General features: G+C 33.8%; 2 protein-coding genes, 1 long non-coding RNA gene and 1 pseudogene across 4 annotated transcripts; 1 reads left to right on the forward strand and 3 right to left on the reverse strand.

The window, feature by feature from the left end:
- Nucleotides 1-2245: 2245 nt before the first annotated feature.
- LOC127166709 (uncharacterized) lies at nt 2246-6787 on the reverse strand. 2 transcript variants are annotated; one of them, XR_007827929.1, is made up of 4 exons: nt 4299-6787; nt 4093-4162; nt 2893-2946; nt 2246-2733 (listed from the first exon to the last, which is right to left on the reverse strand). It is a non-coding gene; the product is annotated as an uncharacterized LOC127166709 (long non-coding RNA). The 2 variants fall into 2 exon arrangements; XR_007827928.1 differs by having other exon boundaries at nt 2246-2946.
- A 305-nt stretch (nt 6788-7092) lies between these two features.
- LOC127166719 (cystathionine gamma-lyase-like) lies at nt 7093-14100 on the reverse strand (annotated as a pseudogene).
- A 1967-nt stretch (nt 14101-16067) lies between these two features.
- LOC127167037 (ICOS ligand) lies at nt 16068-18361 on the forward strand. The gene is made up of 5 exons (XM_051112843.1): nt 16068-16161; nt 16299-16634; nt 16721-17005; nt 17200-17361; nt 17436-18361. Exons 1-5 carry the CDS (start codon nt 16101-16103, stop codon nt 17513-17515), a joined length of 924 nt encoding a protein of 307 aa, XP_050968800.1. The 5' UTR covers nt 16068-16100; the 3' UTR covers nt 17516-18361.
- Nucleotides 18362-20237: 1876 nt separating this feature from the next.
- On the reverse strand, nt 20238-24147 carry nit2 (nitrilase family, member 2). The gene is given in 11 exon segments (XM_051111578.1): nt 20238-20689; nt 20780-20835; nt 20921-21019; nt 21091-21169; nt 21250-21324; nt 22327-22393; nt 22395-22421; nt 22787-22875; nt 22962-23082; nt 23510-23628; nt 24051-24147. Coding segments are annotated over 11 exon segments (855 nt in total). The 5' UTR covers nt 24079-24147; the 3' UTR covers nt 20238-20594.
- Nucleotides 24148-24318: the final 171 nt, after the last annotated feature.

A 24318-nucleotide genomic window follows, 5' to 3' on the forward strand; every position in this document is an offset into this window, starting at 1 on the left:
AGGAAGTGTATTTAGTTACAGTTCCTAAAATTATTATTAAGTTAAATTCATTTGATTATACTCTTGCCACACTAAACCGTACAGGTCTTTGCATGCCGGCATTGTGGATTTCATTGTGGAAGTATGATCTAACAACGAACTGACGTTACTGCAGTTTGAAAGCAGTTTGCTGTACCTGTCTTCTTATCTGAGCTTCGCTTTAGACTAGGTTAAGTGTTTTGCTGTTTAGCATCACAAGTGTTGTCTCAGGACAAGGTAAGTCCTGTTCCAGGCCAGCGGATCCTTTCGCTTGTTACATACACTGCATACACACTGTAAAATGTGCAGTGTTATAGGCTCCAGGAACGTGGTTGGGAACCACTGCTGTAGGCTACACTTGTGTAATTTCAAAATTTACATTTTATCTCATACCAGTTAACTGATGATTGCGTAGTAGGAGTGATTGGGGAGCGTGCCTCTATTCCCTACGTTTAGTGGAAGCCTATGGGTCAGACTTTACAAATAGCCATGCCCACTCTTACAGGAAGAATAAGGTGGATAATAGGGTGAAAAAACTGGCCCTTGAAAACAGCCTGCTGCTGAACAAAACTTTAACAGCAACTAGCTATAAGTAGCTTGTCAGTTACAGTAATGTATGCTTTTTGCATACATCAGATAATATGTAATGTCCTGTAACGTGAACAATTCAGCAATCAGAAAATGGGACCAAGATGGAAAAAAAAAGCAACACAGATGTGGAGGTACCACGTATTTGATGATCTTTGACCTTTGTGTTGCAAATGGTGCAAACTTCATTCAAGGCCAATGCTTTTTTTTCATTGAATATCCATCTTTTTTCATACATGTGACTATATGCCAACAGAGCTGGGTAGTAACTGATTACATGTAATCTGGATTACATAATCAGATTACAAAAATTAAGTACTTGTAATTAGAGCAAGTTACATTTGAAAATACTTATAATCAGACTACAGTTACTTTTTTATTGATTACATGATTACATATTATTCACACAATAGCAATAAATTATTCATCATTTATTGATTCTCTCTAATTCTTCTTTTTTATCTTTTTAATTTTTCTTTCTAAAATAGTCTACCGCTTATATACACTCTGAAAGTCCAGTTTTGTGGACATTCAAACATCGACTCATTAGTCAGGTGGTGACAGGTGATCAATGGATTTACAAAAATCATTTCAGGTTTAAGAAGTCTTTCAAAACTGCATCAACTACTGATAAACACATTCATTTTTATTTGTATTATCACTAGGTTATTTAACCATGTATTACTATTATTAAAAAGGCTTTTGTCTTTCAAACTCAATAAAATGCACAAATTCTCATTATTTCTCATTTGCAAACATTTTCAAACCCCTTCGAACCTCTTTCACCAAATATATTTACTTTAAAGCGGTGGTCAATCAGCAATTCTGTAAAAGACAATCTCCCATCGCATTATACTTTAAGCATTGTAACTTTGCAGATGTTGTTTATGCTCAAAGAGCAACACACTAACTAAAGTTAAAAAAGTGAAATCATAATCAATGACCCCTAAAGTACCCCTGAGTTTTTAAAATAAAATGTTTTAATAATTAAGTATCACGTTTGCATGTTCACGGTTTTCCGACATTAGTTAATGGTCATATGGCTTTAAGGTAAACATAAAATATTTCATTTTTTTAGTAAGTGTATTATTTTGATTCTTATTTTAAAATGATTTATTTTAATTTTACGTTTTTATAATAAATTACTTGTTAGCCTTTCATTAAATTCACAAATCCCCCTGTAGTTCTTTTACAAACCCCAGTTTGGGAAACCTTGATGTCATACAATGTTAAATGCACTTCATGTTGTTAATCACAAAGAAAAGGAATATATTTTCTCAGTCACATCTTTATGGTACAAGAGTATCCTGTTTAAATCAATGTGATAAACGAGTTAGGTCAAAAGTAATCTAAAAGTAGTCTGATTATATTACCTAAAATGTGTAACGTAATGGATTACGTTACTGACTACAATTTTTGTCATGTAATTTGGAATCAGTAACGGGTTATAATTTGTAAGTAATCTACCCAGCGCCGTATGCCAAATATAAACAGGGAAGCTCAACAAAATATATTTTTGAAATAGAAAATTTTGTTTTCAGCCCTCATATATCAAAATATATTTCAAAATGTATGGCAAGAAAATACATTTGAAATCTTATAGTAACCTACATTTAGGCTAAATGCAAATCTGGTCAAAACTAGAGGAGTCTAAACTACATCAATCATGCTATGTTGTTTGGAAAGAACTCAAAACAATTTTTACAACTTTATCTGTTTAACCTCAGGTTAAACGGGCTGGAACAAATGTAGATGCGTAAGTGTATAAGTCATACATTCCACTATCATGTCATTATCTCTGTTATCTGTTAAGGGGTGTTGTTGAGACTGAATATAATTACAAATATATTCATAAGCCAAGAAAGAAAGACTGTATTCCACACACAAGATTTATTTAAGTACAAACTCTGAGGCACTTCATCCTGTCAATAATACAGATGTCTTTGCTCTGTGGTAACCCACACCTACTGCTTTCAGTTACCCCAACTGATCACTTAAGTGAAGTACTTAAGCTTTTGAGCTTTTAGTGTTATTACTATTTTAATATGCTGAATTGATGTGATTACGCTTCATTAGTGTTTGTTTATCTTGTTTGGTTACATGAACATGTATGTCTTCTGCTGTTGTCTGTAGTACAATAAATGAATGTAATTAAAAAATACATTAAACCAAAACATGACCACATAATATTAGAAGCCTACTGAACAGCATTTTGTGCACAGCTGTTTAAACATCCTCCACAGCTTTTACTTTTAATGATCTAAATGCAACTGTTACCAAACTCACCTATGTCAGCATATACAGAAGCCTCCTCTGACCCAGCTTTTGTCAACTTCACCCCTGCATGAAAAGAGGGCACAGTTACCATGCCAACCCATACAACTGTTCACGAAACCTGTGTCACTGAGCCAAAAAAAACAGAGAAAACCACAGAGATGCGGTATAATCCTACACTGCACATGAAATTAAAGGATTAAACTCCACTTCCATAACAACAATTTACAAATAATGTTCTCACCCCCTTCTCATCCACGATGTTCATGTCTTTCTTTCTTCAGTCGTAAAGAAATTATGTTTTTTGAGGAAAACATTTCAGCATTTTTCCCCATATAATGGACTGGTGCCCCGATTTTGAACTTCCAAAATGCAGTTTAAATGCAGCTTCAAACGATCCCAAATGCAGTTGTAAATGATTCCAGCCGAAGAAGAAGGGTCTTCTCTAGCGTAACGATCAGTTATTTACATTAAAAAAAATACTATTCAAATACTTTTTATTCTCAAACGCTTGTCTTGCCTTGCAGTCCTTGAACTCTGTGTATTCTGGCTCAAGACAGTTAGGGTATGTCGAAAAACTCAGACTGTATTTTCTCCCTCAACTTCAAAATCATTTCAAAATCATCCTACATCATTGCAGAAGTCCCGACCCAGTCTTTGCAAAGTGAACATGCAAAAAAGATCAAACAAAAAGTTAAAACAGCGATATAGAGCGATTTTGAAGTTGAGGGAGAACATACGATGGGAGTTTTTCAACATACCCTAACTGTCATGAACCGGAACAAAAACAGTCCAGGCAGAGTAGGACAAGACGAGCGATTGGCATTAAAAAGTATATAAATTGTGTTATTGCCCTTCTTCCTCAGCTTTTTGGAAATTCAAAATCGGGGCACCATAGCAGTCCATTATATGGGGAAAAATGCTGAAATGTTTTCCTCAAAAAACAATTTCTTTATGACTGAAGAAAGAAAGACATGAATATCGTGGATGACAAGGGGGTGAGTAAATTATTTGTAAATTGTTGTTTAGGAAGTGGACTTCTCCTTTAAATCAGCTTTGTACAACGCTTCAGTACACTTGCCAAGCAATTATCATGCCATGTCAAACCTTGCCATTAAATTCAACCTTGATAAATGTTTCTCAATCAAAGAATAACATTTATTTGAATTAGAAATCTCCCGTAATGTTATAAATGTATTTACTGTCACGTACTTTCCTATGTTTGACAAGCAGCTTTCCATCAGTTCCAAAAAACAGTTCCATAAGAAGAGTTGAAGCATTCCTACAAACAAACATGGATAATGGATTATTAAAGGACATATTTTTATATAAACCAATGTTAATATAGTAACCAAACACATACATATTGCAACACTGGTGAATAATATATAACATAAGATATAGAATGCAATACTTACAGGTAACACTACAACTTTTGCACCTTGTCCTGCAGCCTCCTTCACAAGTTTTTGTGCTCTTCCTAAGTTGTCCGCCTTGATCTTTGACACATGTAACTGCACCACAGCGAGACAAAACTCTAGGGGGCAGAAGATCAATAGTTAGTTTATTCACTGCTACAAGATCAATGATTCACAACTCTTTCAACTTTCAACCAGCAGTCTCCTTTACTGGATTTTGTTTTGGGACTCTCTGCACTTTTGTACTTTTGTCAAAGGAGATGCAGTTAAAACAAAAACATGTTTTTAGTTCCATTGTAGTTTTGGGTGATTGAAGTTAAATGCACAGTCAAAACATGATCTATATGAACCACATCTGCAGCCAAAACATTAAAGTATTTTTATGTTGTAAAACATCATGTAATGTATTACTGTGATGACAAAGCTTAACATTCAGCAGTCATTACTTCAGACTTCAGTGTCACAGGATCTAGTAATGGATTACAGTATTTTCATCTTATGTTCACTGTTAAGACTGGACTCAGTTCGAATATGGGCAGAGACAGTTGACTCTAGTAACATGATTTTCTCTGAAACATGTTTTGGAAAACATCTCTTTGATCATTTTATATGATACATATACAGGATTATAATGTGCTTAGAAAAGATTTTGCAAAAAAGAGGAACTGCAGTTCATATTAAATCTAAATCAAAGTACACTTGTATTCAGCTCATTAGTAAACCAAACTGCTTTGAACTTTAAGAACTTTTTAAATTCTCCAACCCTGTTACATGAAAAACATAAATCTACTCGATGCTATTCAAGCAAATGTACAACATGGTTTCTCTGTGTTTCTGAATGTCAGTGATCACCGTGAAATAGCTTATTTGATAAATTTTAAACTTGTATGAGGGTAGACCTTATTTTATATATAGACATTTTAATGAACAACATTTTTTCCACAATGTGTGAAACAGTCATTCACATATTACGGATGATGTGATGTAGAAGCAGCCTGGGAATATTTTAAATCCACCTTCTTAGCTATTAGTGATAAACATGCTCCTTTCAAGAAAATTCAGGATAAGTGGCAGAAGCAACCCTTGGTTTAATGAATCCATTTCAGCCTTTATTAGACAAAGGAATCATGCATAACTAATAAGCATAAGCAAAGAAAACAAATAGTCAGTTAGACTGCACACATTGTAGAACATTAATAAACAAATGCATAAAATAGATGACAAAATTCTAAATGAGATTATTATCTTAATTTGATAAATATAATATAATAAAAAGCACTTTTGAAAAAAAAAAAATTAGCAGATATCATTTCAGAACCTACTGCTTTGGTTTTTAATTTAAGTTTAACCTCCTGTGTTATTTCACACACTCTGGCTATTACGCTCCTGCCATTAAAGGGTGGAGACGCATCTGAATTAAATAACAATCATATACTGTTAAAAAGGGTGTAATGCAAGAGTCTATTTTAGCTCCAGTTTAATTTTCTATGTTTATAGAAGTAATACATCTGGCTAAGTTATTTTTTTATGCAGATGACAATATTACAGCTGAGGTCAAAAGTTTACATACACCTCCCAGAATCTGCAAAATGTTAATTATTTTACCAGAATAAGAGGGACCTCTTGCATGTTATTTTTTTTTTAGTACTGACCTGAATAAGATATTTCACATAAAAGACGTTTACATATAGTCCATAAGAGAAAATAACAGTTGAATTTATAAAAATGACCCCATTCAAAAGTTTACATGCACTTGATTTTTAAAACTTTGTTGTTACCTGAATGAACCACAGCTGTGTTTTTGTGTGTGTGTAGTGATTGTTGTTCATGAGTGCCTTGTTTGTTCTGAACAGTTAAACTGCCTGCTCTTCTTCAAAAAAAAAATCCTTCAGGTCCACAAATTCTTTGGTTTTTCAGCATTTTTGTGTATTTATACCCTTTCCAACAATGACTGTATGATTTTGAGATCCATATTTTCATGCTGAGGACAACTGAGGAACTCATATGCAACTATTACGGAAGGTTCAAACGCTCACTGATGCTCCAGAAGGAAAAACGATGCATTAAGAGCAGGGGGTGTAAACTTTTGAACATGTGTACATTTTTTTTCTTATTTTCTCTAAATATATATATATTTTTTTTAATTTAGTACTGCCCTTCAGAAGCTACACAAGATAATTACATGTTTCCCAAAAGACAAAATAAGTTAAATTTAGCCTGCTCTTTAAATTCAAAAAGTTTTCACCCCCGGCTCTTAATGCATTGTGTTTCCTTCTGAAGCATGAATGAGCATTTGAATCTTCTGTAATAGTTTCATATGAATCCCTCAGTTGTCCTCAGTGTCAAAAGATGGATCTCAAAAATCAATTGTTGGAAAGGGTTTAAATACACAAAAATTTGTGGTATCTGAAGGATTTTTCTGAAGAACAGTTGAACTGTTCAGGACAAACAAGGGACATGAACAATTAGCACCAAAAAAAAAAAAAAAAAAAAAAAACGCTGCTGTGGATCATTTAGGTAACAACACAGTATTAAGAATCAACCGTATGTAAACTTTTGAACAGGGTCATTTTTATAAATTCAACTATTATTTTCTCTTGTGGACTATATGTAAACATCTTTTATGTGATATATATTCAGGTCAGTACTAAATATAAAATAACATGCATTTTGTATGGTCCCTCTTATTTTGGTAAAATAATTAACATTTTGCAGATTCTGCAAGGTGTATGTAAACTTTTGACCTCAACTGTATTTATACAGTTGCACTGTTTTTGAATCAAGACAAAGAATGTCTACAGGATTCTTTTTATTCACAGCTTTCACTGTTAAAATTCAAACTGGACTTAAACAGCAAAAATGTAAATCTACATTTTTTTCTCCCAGTCGTACTAAGACATCTGTCTCTTCTATTTCTACCATATAAGGTATTAGTATAGAAAAAGTCATGTCTTACAAAGTTGGCTTCTAATGTACAAAAATTGGTAGCTTGGCCTCCCATATGAAGCCAGGAAAGATGATTGTACAAAGCTTGTTTTTGTGGGATTATCAGATTATAGTAATATGTTGTACATAAATGCACATTCATCCTTACTGAAAAAGTTTGATTGCACTATATTTTGTAACAAATGACTCCGTAGGTTGGTCCTACTTATATCAAAGAAGGAAAATGTATATGCTGTTATTTGTTGCGAAGGCACTGTTAGGCAAACTTCCTACTTACATTTCTAGTCTTTTATCATCACTCCAACAAGTAAATATTTTCTAGACCAGCTACTGTTATTCTTTTGAGTTATAGGGTTTATTCAGGGCATGCTAAAACCCTTTTTCTTTTTATGCACCCTAGTTATAGAATAATATGCAAGCTACCATTTCATTCTAATTAATTCCATGTACTACAGGCTGCACTGAAGAATCATGTTGCTGTTTTCATTAACGTTTTATATACCTAATTGTATTTGTTGTTTATATTGTGTGTTGTGTTCTTTATGTGAAACTTTATGTAGCCATCTTGACCAGGACTGCCTGGAAGAAGAGATTCTATATCTCAGTGGGACTTTCCTGGTAAAAGAAAGGATAAATAGAATAAATAAATATCACTTAGAAATAATTCTAATACGCTAATTAGCTGCTAAAAACACACATTTCTTAATATTACAAAAGTTGAAAACAGTATACTGTTTAATATTTGTAGAAACTGTGATACATTTTTTAGAATTCTTCAAAGAAAAAGAACAAGAGTTTCTTATCAAGTAAGATGAGAGAAAGTGCAACAGTGTGTTCTGAAATACTCACTGCAGCACGGAGGGCTTGGTCGAGGTCTGCGATAATATTTTCCTCATCCTCCAGGCCCACAGACAGACGAATAAGAGTATCAGTGATGCCCACCTCTTTTCTCTCATTTTCAGGCACTGAAGCATGACTCATGCTTGCACTGGAAAATGGACATGAGATGGATGAAATGTCCCCTCAAATGAAGTTTTTAACTGATTTTCCCACATAAATCATGGTATGTTGCACAAGATGTATCAAGAAGACTTAGCGAGAGATAATTCAGTGACATTATCACTGCCATTCTAGTTAATACTTGTGAACCATAAATATTGTAAAGACTCAGTGATGTTTCAAACAGACAAAAGTGTTGTTTCTGCAATTTGTTTTTACTACAACATTAAAGAAGTCCACTTCCAAAACAAAGATTCACATATAATGTTCTCACCCCCTTGTCATCCAAGATGTTTTTCTTTCTTCAGTCGTTATTGTGTTTTTTGAGGAAAATATTTCTGCATTTTTCTCCATATAATGGACTGCTATGGTGCCCCAATTTTGAACTTTCAAAATGCTGTTTAAATGCGGCTTCAAACAATTCCAAATGCAGTTGTAAAAGATTCCAGCCGAGGAAGAAGGATCTTATGTAGCGTAATGATCAGTTATTTTAATTTTAAAAAAATACAATTTAAATACTTTTTAATGTCAAATGCTCGTCTTGCCTTTCTCTCCCTGAGCTCTGTGTATTCTGACTCAAGACAGTTAGGGTATGTTGAAAAACTACAATCATATTTTCTCCCTCAATTTCAAAAATCATTTAAAAATCATCCTACATCGCTGCAGAAGTTCCGAACCAGTCTTTGCAAAGTGAACATGTAAAGAAGATCAAACATCTTTAACAAAAAAGGTAAAACAGCAATATAGGACGATTTTGAAATTAAGGGAGAACATGAGATGGGAGTTTTTCAACATACCCTAACTGTCACGAACCGGAACAAAAACAGTCCAAGCAGAATAAGACAAGATGAGCATTTGGCATTAAAAAATATATAAACTGTATTCTTTTTATTAAAATAACCAATTGTTACGCTAGATAAGACCCTTCTTCCTCAGGCTGTGATCATTTACAACCACATTTGGGATCGTTTGAAGCCGCATTTAAACTGCATTTTGGAAGTTCAAAATCAGGGCACCATATCAGTCCATTATATGGAGAAAAATGCTGAAATGTTTTCCTCAAAAAACATAATTTCTTTATGACTGAAGAAAGAAAGACATGAACATTGTGGATGACAAGGGGGTGAGTAAATTATTTGTGAATTGTTGTTCTGGAAGTGGACTTCTCCTTTAAAGCTTTCACGCCCCCTTGTGGTAATACAACATTATTTTAGGACTTACACATACACTTATTACAACCAATTATGCTTGCATAAGCATTTCACAAAAACAGAGAACATACTTTGTTTTTTGTTCTATATGCTCTAGAATTAAATAAAAACATTTCAGTGGATTTGAATATACTTACGGGTGCTCTGCTAGACTGTTAATACCACCAAGACTACCAGCAAGTGCACACAACTGAAATGTACAACACAATATACAGTTCTTTAAAAATGTAAGATGTAAAAGATTTTCAAGCAGTATGAAGCTTCAAAGCACCTTCAGATTGCTGAGGAAAGTTGCGGCATGCTCTAATTTTCCTTTGATGTAGAAAGCGATCATGCCAGGACAGCCTGTGCACTGTCTCTTAGTCAGCTCATATTGAGGGTGAGATGGAAGACCTGAAGGTAAAAAGTTGATCAAGAGTCAATCATATCTGACTGGAATATCGGGTAATTTTGAACAATTTAGTTCAAGGTTGCCCAAAGGTGGTGTTATATCAAAGAAACACCTACACTACTATTCAAAAGTTTGATATCAGTAGAATTCAACACCTAAAAACTTTATTTTTTTAATACTTTATCCACCTTATTTTTCCTGTAAGAGCAGACGCGGTCAATTGTACATTTTATGGTTCTTCCTATCTCACCCGTGCCCAGCTATTTTTAGCTGTACAAAACAGCACGCTTTGCTGTGTGATATTGCAAATTAGTGTGTCTTACCATATTATCTTAATGCATTTTCTTAATTATGAACACACTGGTTTGCAGTGCAAACAGTTTTACCGTTTACTTATTCTTCTCATTATTTTTCCTACAGCAGCTAATGAACCGGAAGTCTCACCCATAGGCTTACTTCCGCATTGAAGAATAAGGTGGATATTTTTTATACTTTAAACTTTTATTCAGCAAGCACACCTTAACCTAATCCAGTAAAGTCTTTTGTATTCTAAATTAATTTGTATATTTTAAATAAATGCTATTCTTTTGAACTTTATCAAAAAATACTGAAAACAAATGATCAAACTAAGTAATAATATCAATTAGAATAAAATCAAGGAATATGTGGTAAGAAATGTTTTGTGAGCACCAACTCATCATATTAGAATGGTGTCTAATGGATCATGTGACTGGAGTAATGGCTCCTGAATATTCTGATTTGCCATCACTAGAATAAATTGTTAATATTATATTCAGTTAGGTTATTTGAGCAACATACATTAAAATCACCCAACATTTCTATATAAAGTTATAATAATATCATAGCCACCTGGGAAGATGACTTTGTCCACTCTTGGATCAGCCTCCAGAAACTGTGCCACGGCCAACGCATTTTTAAAGTGCTGCCTCATTCTCAGGTGGAGTGTCTTCAGACCCCGGTGGCACAAATAACAGTCAAATGGAGAGGGAACATTTCCAAGAGCTGAAGAAAATGGAGAAGAAGAGAGATGAAAATAAACCTTTTACTTCTGCCAAGCAGTTGACTCATTTTCAATGTTACAATCAGGGATAAATCTGCAATGTAATATGACTGCTATAAGAACCTAACAAGAAGCACAAGGTTTAATCATCACATCAGGACTGTAACAGCGTGACAGGTGGAAGGTAGGATGAAGTTCATAAAATTATAACTTGCTCAAATTATACACACAGTGATTAGACAAAGATTTTACATACTGTAACTGCCTAGCAATGAGACTATGTGTAATAACAAAAGGAAAATATAGCCAGCAGATATTAAAACAGGATATTACTTTCACCTGTTGACAAGTAACAGGTGAAAGTAATTTTTCAGTAATTAAAAAAAAAAATACTAAATAGAGTCAAATATAACAGAACAGCGTAAAATATTAACACCAAATTAAGCAAAATTAACTCTGGAAAAACAACTCTATCAAAATAGTAAATTTTACTCTTTTCAGAGAGGAACCAAATGTTATCTGGCACAGAGTAAAATTTTCTTCAATTTGACTAAATTTTACTCAAGAAAATTTACTGTGTAGATAGACAGATAGGTTAGTAGAGCCTTACCACTCTGCAAAAACTTCAGTCGTTCATAAAGATCCTCACGGTTGACAGAAATCAGTCCCATCACGACATCACTGTGACCTGGAATTGCATGGATAATTTTAGTTTTGATCAACAAACATTCAGTTATATAAAAGATTAATCTATTTTTCATTTGTTTTTACCATTCATGTATTTTGATGCAGAGTACATGCAGATGTCTGCTCCAAGTGCAAGGGGCGCTGTTACAGGAATGATAAAATTGTGAAATATTTAAATGAAGGAAACTCTATCCCTGCAATATTATAAATTATAAAAATATTGTATTCAATGTTGTACAGTATTGTACTTTGTAATATGTACCTTTTACGTTAATTTTTTAAATATTAGTATAGTGTAAAACATTAAAACTTTGTGTTTTCAGATTATATTTGTACCTGTAGCACTGGGTTGTGTGTTATAAAATAATGTCAGTGCTCATACCTGGAAGTAGGCTGACATGAAAGTGTTGTCCACAACAACAATTATGTCCTTGTTGTACTCATGGACAATATCTGCACAGGCCTGGATGTCCACAACCTTCAGTGTAGGGTTTGTGGGTGTTTCAATCCACAACATCTGTAAAAAAAAAAAAAAAAAATTGTGTTGTAGTGGGGTTTTTTTTTTTTTTTTTTTTTTTCTAATGCTTTCTCTGCCAAGTGTACCTTTGTATTTGGTTTTAGAGCTGCTTTTAGCTTCTCCAACTTCCTGAGGTCAGCAAAAGAGATATCAAGGCAAAATTCCACTGATATTTTTGTGAAATACTCATTTGTTCCTGGTGGAAAAACAACATGATAGACTCAGTAAGACTCTAAATATCAGCTCTGTTTAATCATTTTATTTATTAGGAGCTGTAACTTACCTCCATAAACATCATTCATGCACACAATTCCATCTCCAGCCTTACAAAGATGTGTGACAGTCATAGTTGCAGCCAATACCAGAGGCAAGAGCGAGACCTATAAACCAATGGTCCCATATATTAAGTGGCCTTCACTACTATGAACTTACATCAAAAAATAAGTACAATGTACTTAATGTGGTCATATTGTATTGCAAAACACTTTGGCTGCTATTGAGGTGGGATATGGGTAAGGTTAGGGAGAGGTTTGGTGGTATGGGTAGGTTTAAGGGTGGGTTAAGGTGTAAGGGATGGTTCAACAGTGCAATTATAAATGTGATTACAGAAATTAATTACAGATGCAATTACATGTGGGTATTTGTAAATTTAAATACAATGTAAATACATGCATGTACACAATAAGTGCATTGTATCACATGATTAATTTCAATGTAAGTACATAGTAGTTAAGGCCACTTAATATAAAGTGGGACCTATCCCACAATTCTGGCTTTTTTTTTCCCCTCAGAATTGACAAACTCACTATTTTTAAGTTAAATCGAGTTATAAAGTACGAATTCTGAGATATAAACTTGCATTTGCAAGAAAAAAGTCAGAATTGTGAGATAAAAATAAAGAAATGTGATGTAAAAATGTTAATAGCAATAGATTTAAATAATCTCATGCTGTAACTGTAAGGCTAATACAAGGATTGAGATGGACTCACAGTATTTTGCACCATCTAGAGCAGCAACTGCTTTCTCAAGACAGTTTCTTGTGGGATTTCCACTCCTGCTGTACTCAAAACCCTGGCAAAGAAAATGTTAGGGAAAAAAATGGAATTCAAAATACATATGTATAAACTGTACAATCTGTGAATGACGAATTAAGAACCAAAATCACATTTAAGATGCAAAATCATAGTAAACCCATGAAAAGCAAAAGTACAGTTACTGCTGTTAGTTGTGATGTAACTTATTCATCAGGAGACTTTTTTTATTGATACCACCTGGCTGTTCTCATGACTCCTGTTATAATAATCAGTCAGCTCTCAGTCCATGCAGCATCTTTGCTGATGCAATCTGTAACCACTCTTCTGTAAAGGTATCCTATATATTATAATCTGTTGACTGGTTCCAGAAAGGTCTGGGTAACAAGTTAAACCAGCCAAAACCAGCTAGTTATAAGTTTGTAAGTAGGGAATGGAGCATTTTAATTATTTCACCCCAAATTACTGTGTTGTTTAAATGACAAATGCTATTTTGTACAGTCGTATAGTGTTTACACAAATCGGCCTGGCTTGTGGTTTGCATCTTCCACCAAAGTAAAGCCTGCTGAAAACAACAAATCACTATCTATATCAGACTAATACGATACAACAATTAATATATTCTCAATATTATGCCTTTAAAAATATCTTAAATAACTTACAGCATGTTTTCCCAGAGAGTGTCGTTTAAACATTGTAGACAATGAAATAGGAGGCACGACGGCCCTAGATTTCCACTGCTCCGGTTCTGAACCAACATGGACCGCATTTGTACCGAATGATTTGAAGACGGGCTGGTAGCCTGCTGAGTTGTCGTCCGGCATGTGTGAAGCCATGTGTGCTCCGGATATGACTGACGATGAGATACCGGGTCCCTGAAATCACAGAAAAGTGGTCGGCTCTCTCTTACACTAGTCTTCTGAACTGGACACTTGTTGCAACAAAAACGTTGTACGCCAGTCACTTTCTGTGGAGTGTAACGGAATGGACTGGATTGGCGATGACGCAAGTCAAGTGCGTACAGCGTTCACCGTGTATTTGTTGTAGTTTTGTAGTTTTTGTTTTGTTTTAGTTTTAATTCGAACAAAGGGTGTAATGATTTTTTAAATACAAGCCAAAATTCTTGTACAAGTTCACTGGAAGTATGTTACACCGTTTTAAGATCTTTCTCACAGAACCCACATGAAATCTTTTTCTAATTAAATCTTTGTTTTATCACAATATTTATTCATTCCTGCAGATTACTTTCGTCTCCTCTAAACTCAAACTTATTAAACTTTATTGAACTTTCTCTAATGTTGTATTTTCCCAATTATTACAAAAACTTCAGTGTCACATATTGGTTTTTTATCTTTGTAAAACATTACTTATTTTGGTAAAACTTTAGTTTAGGAACCAGTTCTTGCTAGTTGTCTATTAGCAAGCATGCATATTACCAGCATATTGGCTGTTTAGTAGTAGTTATAAAGCACATATTAATCCCTTATTCTGCATGACTATATTTTAGATGAAGCAAGAGTTGTAGCTAGTTAATAGTTAGAATTGGTCCCCAAGCTAATATGTAACCCTTATTTTATAACAGACCTGAATTAAATTTCCAGTAACATTTAGTGTTGATCATTGTAATGTGTCTTAAATAATCTAATACTCTTTTACCTTTGCCATGTTTAGGATTATGTATTATTAGGTCTTGCTTCATGCTTGTTAATAACTCCTTCCTCTCTATGCATTCTTGAATTGCTTTGAACAACAAATGGCTAATATGTATCATGAAAATGTTTCAGTGGTTCTAACATCTTTGCACTCCACTCCATTTATCAGTAAACTTGACATAGCCTTATTTTTCCTGTCTTCTCTTCCATATATTGCTGAAATATTAGGTATTTATTTCTCCTTCCTCTATCTCCTTTGCTTACAATCTCACAAATGCAACTTGGAATCTTTTAAAGTACATATCATTTAATTTGGATGGCAAATTGTTTATCTTCACTATTTAATTCTGCAATATCACATTATTTACTAACTTCCTGGAAAAGTCCACTAGATGGAACCATTTCTGTTTTTTTTAAACCTAGTATTTATTTATACATTTTGTATTTAGGACATACTTTGTAGTAGTTACATAATTTCAGACAGCATCAGGAATCTTTAAAAAGAAACCACATAAACCTACAATACAACCATTTTTTCATCATATATATGCAAAATGATTTTTATTTTATTTTTATGTTTTTTATTTTGGCAACTTTTTCTTTTTAGTTGTCAGAACTATTTTATTTATTTTCTTTTATTCATTTTGTTTTATTTTATTTTTAATTGTATTTTTTTTTTTTTTATTCATTCATTGTATTTTTTATTTTATTATAATTTTTGTATTTTATTTTTTTTTGTTATTTTATTCATTCATTTATTTTATTTTATTTTATTTTATTTTATTTTTATTTTATTTTATGAACCTACATTACAATCATTTTTTTCATCATATATAAAAAATGAGTATATGATCTATGTGGCACATGAGCCTTTGGTGACTTTTGAGGAGATTTAACAAGTTGTCAGATTTGTTCTGACAGTGTTTAATTGAAAATTAAACAATAAAACCATGCAAGATAATGTGAAAATGATTTTATTTTTATTATTTAATTTAATTTTGTTTTATTTTTCTTTATTTTTTTTTTATTTATTTTATTTTTTTTATTTTATTTTTCATTTTGTTTTATTATTTTTTCTATTCTATTCTATTCTATTCTTGGCAAGTGCATTTCCTAAAATCACCAGGAAGTTAAATTCATTTGACTATACTCACGCTATAGTCGAAGGTAACTAGACAGGTCTTTGCATGCAGGCAATTTGACAGGTCATTTTGGTTTTGGGCACAACCCAAAATAAAACGATCTAAAGATAATGAACTGACGCGATTTGGTTTTTATTTTATATTTATATTTTATATTTGTTTGTTTGTTTTATGTAGACAAATAACATGAATATCTTTTCAAGCAATGACAGAGACTTGGTTTGGTGTTTTGTTGCTTATCGTCACAAGTGTTTTCTCAGTACAAGGTAAGTCCTGTGGGTGTGTTTGAATTAGTTTCAGCTCAATTGACTCTCCTTATTCTAGCTTGAAACATTAGTTATGTTGTGTACACTGTAGGCTATACTTTAGATTCAAGAATTCCTTTTGATCTCTTACCATCTAGCTGATGAATGCATAGTAGGAGTGATTGGGGAGCCTGCCATCCTTCCTTGTGTTTATAATGGACTGAAAAATGTGACCTCCCTCCAAATCTCATCTGAGTGGAGAAGAGGAATGGAAATAATCCACACTGCAGACTGGATGATGGGACAAGTGGAGATGCAAAATGTGTCCCACAGTATCCGGACTGCTGTGTCAACTTTAGCCCCAAACACTGGAGATTTCTCACTGGAGTTACATGATGTGCATTTATCAGATGCACACAATTACAGTTTTCATGTTAAGCTTCATGGTCAAAATAGAAGCTCTCTGGTTTGCACTGTCTGCCTCAACATAGCAGGTAAGGATACAACATTTAATGCATCCAGACTAGCGCAGTATTCTGGTGCTTATTTTGGTTTCAAGCATTCATTTTTTTACATGCAGGTCATTTCAGTCCCCCTACTTTATTTAGAGAGAATGGAGTGGATGGTGAAGAAACCAGATTGTTTTGCAACTCTCAAGGAGGATTTCCTGCTCCTTCCGTTTACTGGCTTGTGAACCACACACAACATGCTCTAGAAACATCAGTCACAACATATATCAATACTCTACCTCAGTCTGAACTGTTCAACATCACAAGTGTCCTATCTATCAACATATCAGCAGACACCGCCATATCCTGTGTCATAGAAAACAACCTGTTGAACGAAACTTTAACAGCAACGGAGTGTGAGTATCTTGTCAGTTGCAGTAACATTGGTGGGTTTTATTTTTGCATACATCAGATAAAATGTAAAACAAGTAGATGTCCTGTAACATGATGAATACGGTAGTCAAAACTTATTAAGCTAAAAATGTACAGCAAACACATCCACACAATGATTAAAAATATGAATACTATGTATTTTTTTTGCATGTGGCAGTTGTTGTTTTGTCAAGTACATCAGAGAGACGTCTGTCAGAGTACATATGGGTCTTCAGCGCTGTTCTGTGTGTGATTGTTTTCTTTCTGGTGGCTACATCTCTGCGTTACCAGAAGAAATGGGACATAAAAGAACAAAAAAGAAAGCAACACAGATGTGGAGGTACTGAAGTCCTTTTTATTTAATGATCTAACTGTGTGAATTTATTATATGACAATCATTCCTTTGTGTTGCAGATGAAGCATGTAGCGAGGACACTGATATGATCGTGTTCGATTGGGAGAAATTGGCTTCCCTTCCTGAGAGTGATGTGTAACGTGGTTTGGAAAGGAATTCTGGGTTGATACAACTAACTTACATAATGGTTATTAACTGTGAAGTGATTCACAGTTTCATTTCAGAGGATGAATCAGCTTGAGATGATGCAAACTTTATTCAAGTGCATTGCTTTATGCCTTTCTTTCTTTGAATATCCTCCTTTTTCCATACAATCAGCTAACAAAGACCTGCAACTGAGTACAATAGAATAAAGCAGAAAGAATATGAATGTATCCATGTATTAAAAATACAGAGATAAACAACTTAAGCACTCTTTCTTATTAAGTATATAGACATACTCTTGCTGTGCCATTTTAAATTAGGTTTGGATGAAACATCTACATGTTTAGAAAATGACAATATTCACAACAAGCTGTTGTTGGGAAAGAGCTAAAAACAACTTTCATAACTCTACCTGTTTAACCTGAAGTAGTTAGACAGCCTGGAGCACAAATGCTGTATTAGTCATATATTATTACACCGTCAAGCCATTCTCTCTATTATCTGTTTAGGGGTGCTGTGGAGACTACGTTTAAATTAAAATACATTCAGCGGTGCTGAATGTGGCAGAAAGACAATTTTTAACACCACATCTTCTTATATAAACATACTTGCGTTTTAAAAGCTGAGTAATAGTTTCACTATTGTATCAAAGTCATTGTAAATAAAAGACCTAAGGGGGGGCAGAATTCAACTGTATTGTACATACAATTGTATAGAAGCACTTGTTCTTGTCAGTAATTAAAATGTCTTTGCTCTGTGGTAACCCACATTACTTCCTAATTATTCCTAATAGTTCATACTTATTAAAATAAGTTAAGCACTGGTATTCTGGAATTGTTTTCTGCTGGGAAATGTCTTATATAACATTTTGTGTATAACATACAAGTAAGGGCATCTGGAATTTTGTCGATAACGATAATTAGATGATATTTTGCTCAACAAGTTATTGTGCTGTTTTATTCATTAGTGATATTTGAAATGTTTTGGGGAAAGGGGGGGAAATACATACTGAAAATATAAACCTAAAATTACCAGTAGGTGGCGGCAAATTACTGCATGAGTGAGTCATTAGGCGCGTTTCCATTACCCAACCCTTCAAATTGCGCAAATTGAAATTGCGAATTGAAAATACGCCTAATGGAAACGCGTCAATTTCGCAAAAACTCCCATATATCGCTAATGGAAACAGCTTTTTCCGCATTTACAGGTCACATGACATATGTAAAAAGTCATATGATCATTCTTCAATGTACAATAAACTCAAAGAAGCACTTCATACGTAGCCGCTCTCAAGTATAAGGGGCGTAAGGGCTCCGACAAGGTCAACGGAGCTTGTTTATACCAGCAGCGTCGCACACGTTTCTGACGCAGCTCTCCGTGCTGCTTGTGTAAAGATACAGGCATACACCTCTTTCGATTAAATAAAGCCAAAATATGTCCCAGTCCCACCAAAATCCGTTGCCATGACTTATAGCGAGAGGAACAAATTAAGTTTTAGTCGCATAACATCGGTTAATGGAAACGTTGTCATTTCGCAATATTTTTTTATCGACATTTATATAATATCGCCAAACTTCCGCGCAAATCTGTAATGGAAACGCACCTACTGAGTCATTCAACCGATTCGTTCAAATGGCTGAATGATTCACTTGTGGCTTTGCTTTAAACTATTGACGAAGTAGAGTGTTTTGACCTCGCGTCATCAGTCGGCCATATTGGCGGCACTTAACGAAATTGATGCCACTGAACCGAACCGAATTTGAAAATTTTACTGATTGCTGCTGAAAACGGTCAATTATTATCATGTTTTGGGCTGCACTAATCGGCAGAGCCGGAAAAAACATTTTGAGTACTATAGACAGCCAAAAGTTATAAAAAAAATCAAGGTGAGAGCACACTGTCTGAGGAACAAAAGGCGTTTGTGGTTGGCCAAACTGAACTAGGATTTCCAGGGCAAGAATCTTGACAACATTTGTGTTTGTTCTTATAATTACCGGTTAGGTAGGTGAAATATTAGGCTAAAATGTTAATTAACACTGCTTGTAATATGTGTACCATCTGTTGACTTTAGTTTGTCAAAATATTTCGCCCTTTCCTGCTTACTGTGTCCTTCTCTATATGATTTAACAGTTTCCAAACATTTTTTCCCGTGGTTTAGACAGCAAAAAATTTACAGAACAGTGTATTCAGTAGTACATCAACCATGCAATCAGTGCTGTGGTTTACAATCGAGTATGGCCAATATGGCCGTGCATCCGGGTAACTTACCAAACAGTTCCATAGGCACTAACCCTCTATAGAGCAAAAACAGGAACTTGTGTCTAAAAAGTCAATATATTTTAACTTATTGTTTATTGGACTGCTTTAGAAAATCAATATCACATTTGCAACCGTACTGATATTTGGAGAAAAAGAAACTACTCTTTGTGTGATATTAACTATATCAGATGATAAATATAAAAGTAAATATGAAAGTCATTAATTTAGAGGCAATTCTAAATGTGTTTTAATAGAATTAATCACAAAGTGTAAGCATGAATTCTAAATATGCGGTGTATGCGTGCATTCTCTGGGTTTTTGTTTAGTTTTTGTGATATAGTCGATAATGTCAAATCGCATATTGTTTAAACAATTACAATATTATCGTAGGCGAAACATTGCACACCCTAATCAGCAGAAAAAACAAGAGCTACTTTATATGAAGTAAACATTTTCCAGATAATTTTTTAATCTCTTTTTTATTTAATACAATGACAATGAGAATAAAATTATTCTGATTTAGAAACCACTTATTATCAACATCTTAATATCATGCTTAATATTTTTCTCACTCTGATGCAGCACTTTACCTGCCCAGGCATAACTGTCCATTGTTCTCACCACTTCTTTTACCTATTCCAATATATAATTTCCATTGTAAGAGAATAATCAAAAAAATGCAAATTGTGAGGCACTTGTTCATAATAATTAAGCCATCTTTGTTGTGCGATACCCCACATTACACTGATGAAGACTTGTGTCTAACACAAAGTGCTGACTTAGTCTGTTTTAAATCGAGACTTAATGTCCACTGTTTAGCTCTCCTGAACACTGTTAACACTATACAGATCATTCCGTCGCTGTGTGGTGATCGGGATCTGCTGGCGCACATCAGCCAAGTACTGCAGGTCTACAAGGAGAAGAGGTAGAGGATGTTTGCATTATGCCCAACTGCCTCTATAGCTCACATTTTAAACAAATGTAAAACAATGAAATATACCTATGTCAGCATATACAACTGATTCTTCTGACCCAGCTTTGCCAATTACCTCCCCCCTGTATGGAAAAGAGGTCACAGTTATTATAGTAATCCACGCAAACGTATGCATAACCTGTCATTAATGAGACAGAAAGCACTGACCAAGGGTTAACCACCGAACTGTGACCCCAGGCCACATAGCTGGCGCTCTCATCTCTTGCTGGTGAAGCAGTGGCCACATAAACCTGATTATCTACTGCCCTGTGAAAAGGACACAAACTGTCATGGGGAACTGAATAGTTCAGTGATTTTAAGTGGTGTAGGATACTGACCTCCCCCTCTGCAGCAGCTCCCAGTGAGCTGGACCTGTGGTCATATTGAAGGCACCAGGATATACCAAAAGCTGGCAACCTACATAGATATATGAGGAAATCATTTTGAGTATACCTACATCATTACATTTTAACAAAAATCTGCATCATAATTCTTACCTTTCTTAGCGTAGATCTGTGCAAGCTCCGCAAACCTGATGTCATAACATATTCCCACACCTACTTTACAAAATGCTGCAAAGAAAGACATAAACTGTATGATTTCACATAAAGGAACAGCAAAAATATAAAGGTAACATTGGGGATGCACCAATATTTATATTCTGGTCAATTCTGATTAGGCAATAGTTATGTTCATGTTATGGTTGATAATCATATCTAGATCAATTAAAAATACAACGTTAAAAATTTAAATAAATTGTTTTAAAAGCTACAAGTGAATTTAGGCATCACAACATTACAATGTGCAATGTATGGAGAATTGATATTCAGTTTCAGTTTGCTAAAGATTTTAACAGATATTATATCATTAGTGTTTTTACAGATCGTTACCCCAGTGAAAAATAAATACACTAAAATGTTTTTTAAAATACATTTATTTCATGCTAAGCATTTATATATTATGTACTTAATAAAATACCCTACAATTGTACTTTTAGTATACTAAACTGGTATATTGAAAGTCTGCTAAATTGGAACAGCTAATTTTGTACTTAATGCATTTTAATTCTGCGGAAGTAGTGCTTAAGACCAACTAAAGATATACTTAAGTATATTTGATTGTGGTAAAGTGGAACTATTGTATTAAAGACCTATATTATGTAAAGATCATTCAATCCTCATCAATAGTGACATTAAAACATAATTTAGGCTTAATATTAAGAAATGTGCATTGTGCACAAGTAGTACTCCCAAATAAAGTTTAATTACAATTCTTATATCAGTAAGTCTCGAGCAAATACGTCAATAACTATGTTAATAGACTTGAACTATACTTAATATAAAATAAATGCATTTTAAATCTATTACTTTTTTTTTTTACTAGAGTACCAAATGTAAAAATAAAGCGAAACGTGCATGCAGAGAAAAATTGGCTAATATATACCCAACATTGATTCTGATAAAAAAAAAAAAAAAAAAAAAAAGAAACTCTAATATTGTCCAATAAGTAATATAATACTAATATACTGTGTATTCCTTGAATACATGAACAAGATTTCTATAATACACACTCACGGGTTTTAAACACAGATAAACTGTTTCCCGGACTTAGTGTTTCAGACTCCTGAAACCGTATTTTCCCCCGGTACATCAATATCAAAGAGATGAATCTGAAGGGAAATGAAGATAAAAGGGTATAAATGCAGAAATGTTTGAGTCATTTATTCTACTGTTTAAATGTTTAAAAAGTCTCATAAGTCCACCAAGGCTGTATTTATTTGATCAAAAATACAGTAAAAAACCCTAATATTATTAAAGTTACTACAACTGTTTTCAGCACCCACTACTCTAGTCTTCAGTGACACATGATACTTAGAAATCATTATAATATGTGGAGCTCAAGAGACACATTTCAATATTAAAAACAGTTTTGCTTATTAATACTTTTGTTGAAACAGTGATACATTTTTCAAAAATCTTTGATGAATTGAAAGTTGAAATCTGTGTAACAAAAAATTTCTTTACTGTCACTCACTTTCCTGTGTTTGACAAGCAGCTTTCCATCAGGTCCAAAAACTGAGCAGGTGTTATAGAACTTTCCTTCATCCTCCTCAGGAATGGAACCTACAATGAAGACAGTCATTTAAGGCACATAGAAATGAAAGGCATCAACCAAACCAACATGCTGGTTTATGTCTTAAGAGTCTCACCGCCCACTAAATAAATCCCACACTGCTTGGCTGCCTCTGACAACACCTGTGTAGACTCTCCTGGGATCTTCTCAGCATACTCAGCAAAGAACCCGGTTCCATAAGGGGAGTTGAAGCACTCCTGCAAAAAAACAAGGATTTAATAGATCATTAAATGCCATATTTTTTAAATAACATCTTAAAACAGTAGCCAAACACATACGTGACCCTGGACCACAAAGCCAGTCATAAGTGTACATTTCATTGAGCTTTCCATTGATGTATGGTTTGTTAGGAAAGGACAATATTTGGCCGAAATACAAAAATATAAATATTGAGAAAATCACCTTTAAAGTTGTCCAAATGAAGTTCATAGCAATGCATATTACTAATCAAAAATGAAGTTTTGATATATTTACGGAACATGATTTTTACTTAATATCCTAATGATTTTTGGCATAAAAGAAAAATCAATAAATTTGACCCATCTGATGTATTTTTGGCTATTGCTATAAATATGCCCGTGCAACATAAGACTTATAACCTAAAGTAGAGAATGTAATACTCACAGGCAGCACTACAACTTTTGCACCTTGTTCTGCAGCCTCCTTCACAAGTTTTTGTGCTCTTCCCAAGTTGTCTGCTTTGATCTTTGACACATGTAACTGCACTAAAGCCAAACGAAACTCTAGGGGTCAGAAGATCAATTGTTTGTTTATTAGCCCCTGCAGGATCAATGATTCACAAATCTTTTAACATTCAACCAGAAAACAAAACAAAATCTTTACTGGATTTTGTTTTGGGACTCTGTACTTTTGTCAAAGGAGATGCAGTCAAAACAAAAAACATGTTTTAGTTCTATCGTAGTTTTGGGTGATTGAAGTTAAACGCACAGTCAAAACATGATCTATATGAACCACATCTGCAGTCAAAACATTAACAAAATTATATATGTTTTTAGGTTCATACATTTCCATATTTAATTCATCCATAACATCAGTGCAAAGTGAAACCGACATGCTACGTTTAGATAATCACTAAATAAAATATATCAAATAGCACAATCCAAACATTGTACTACTCTGAATATAAAACAACATATATACTCACTCGACATTGCTTTAAGGATACCAGACATTGATAACACTGCTCAGAAAACACAGAAACAGTACAGTAACATTAATAATAATGTGGGACAATCTCCGCCCACTAAAATACATTCAAAATAAAAGTCCTCGGTCGTTTATATATATATATATTTTTTCTTTGTGGAGTGGATTATGTTTAACCATTCTACAAAGCATACATAGCTACAATTCTTCTCATTTTTCTTGTAATATTATATAAAAAAAAAAATACATGGAGTTTATGTACCTTT

The sequence above is a fragment of the Labeo rohita genome, chromosome 6, assembly GCF_022985175.1.
Source record: "Labeo rohita strain BAU-BD-2019 chromosome 6, IGBB_LRoh.1.0, whole genome shotgun sequence".
Lineage (NCBI taxonomy): Eukaryota > Metazoa > Chordata > Actinopteri > Cypriniformes > Cyprinidae > Labeo > Labeo rohita.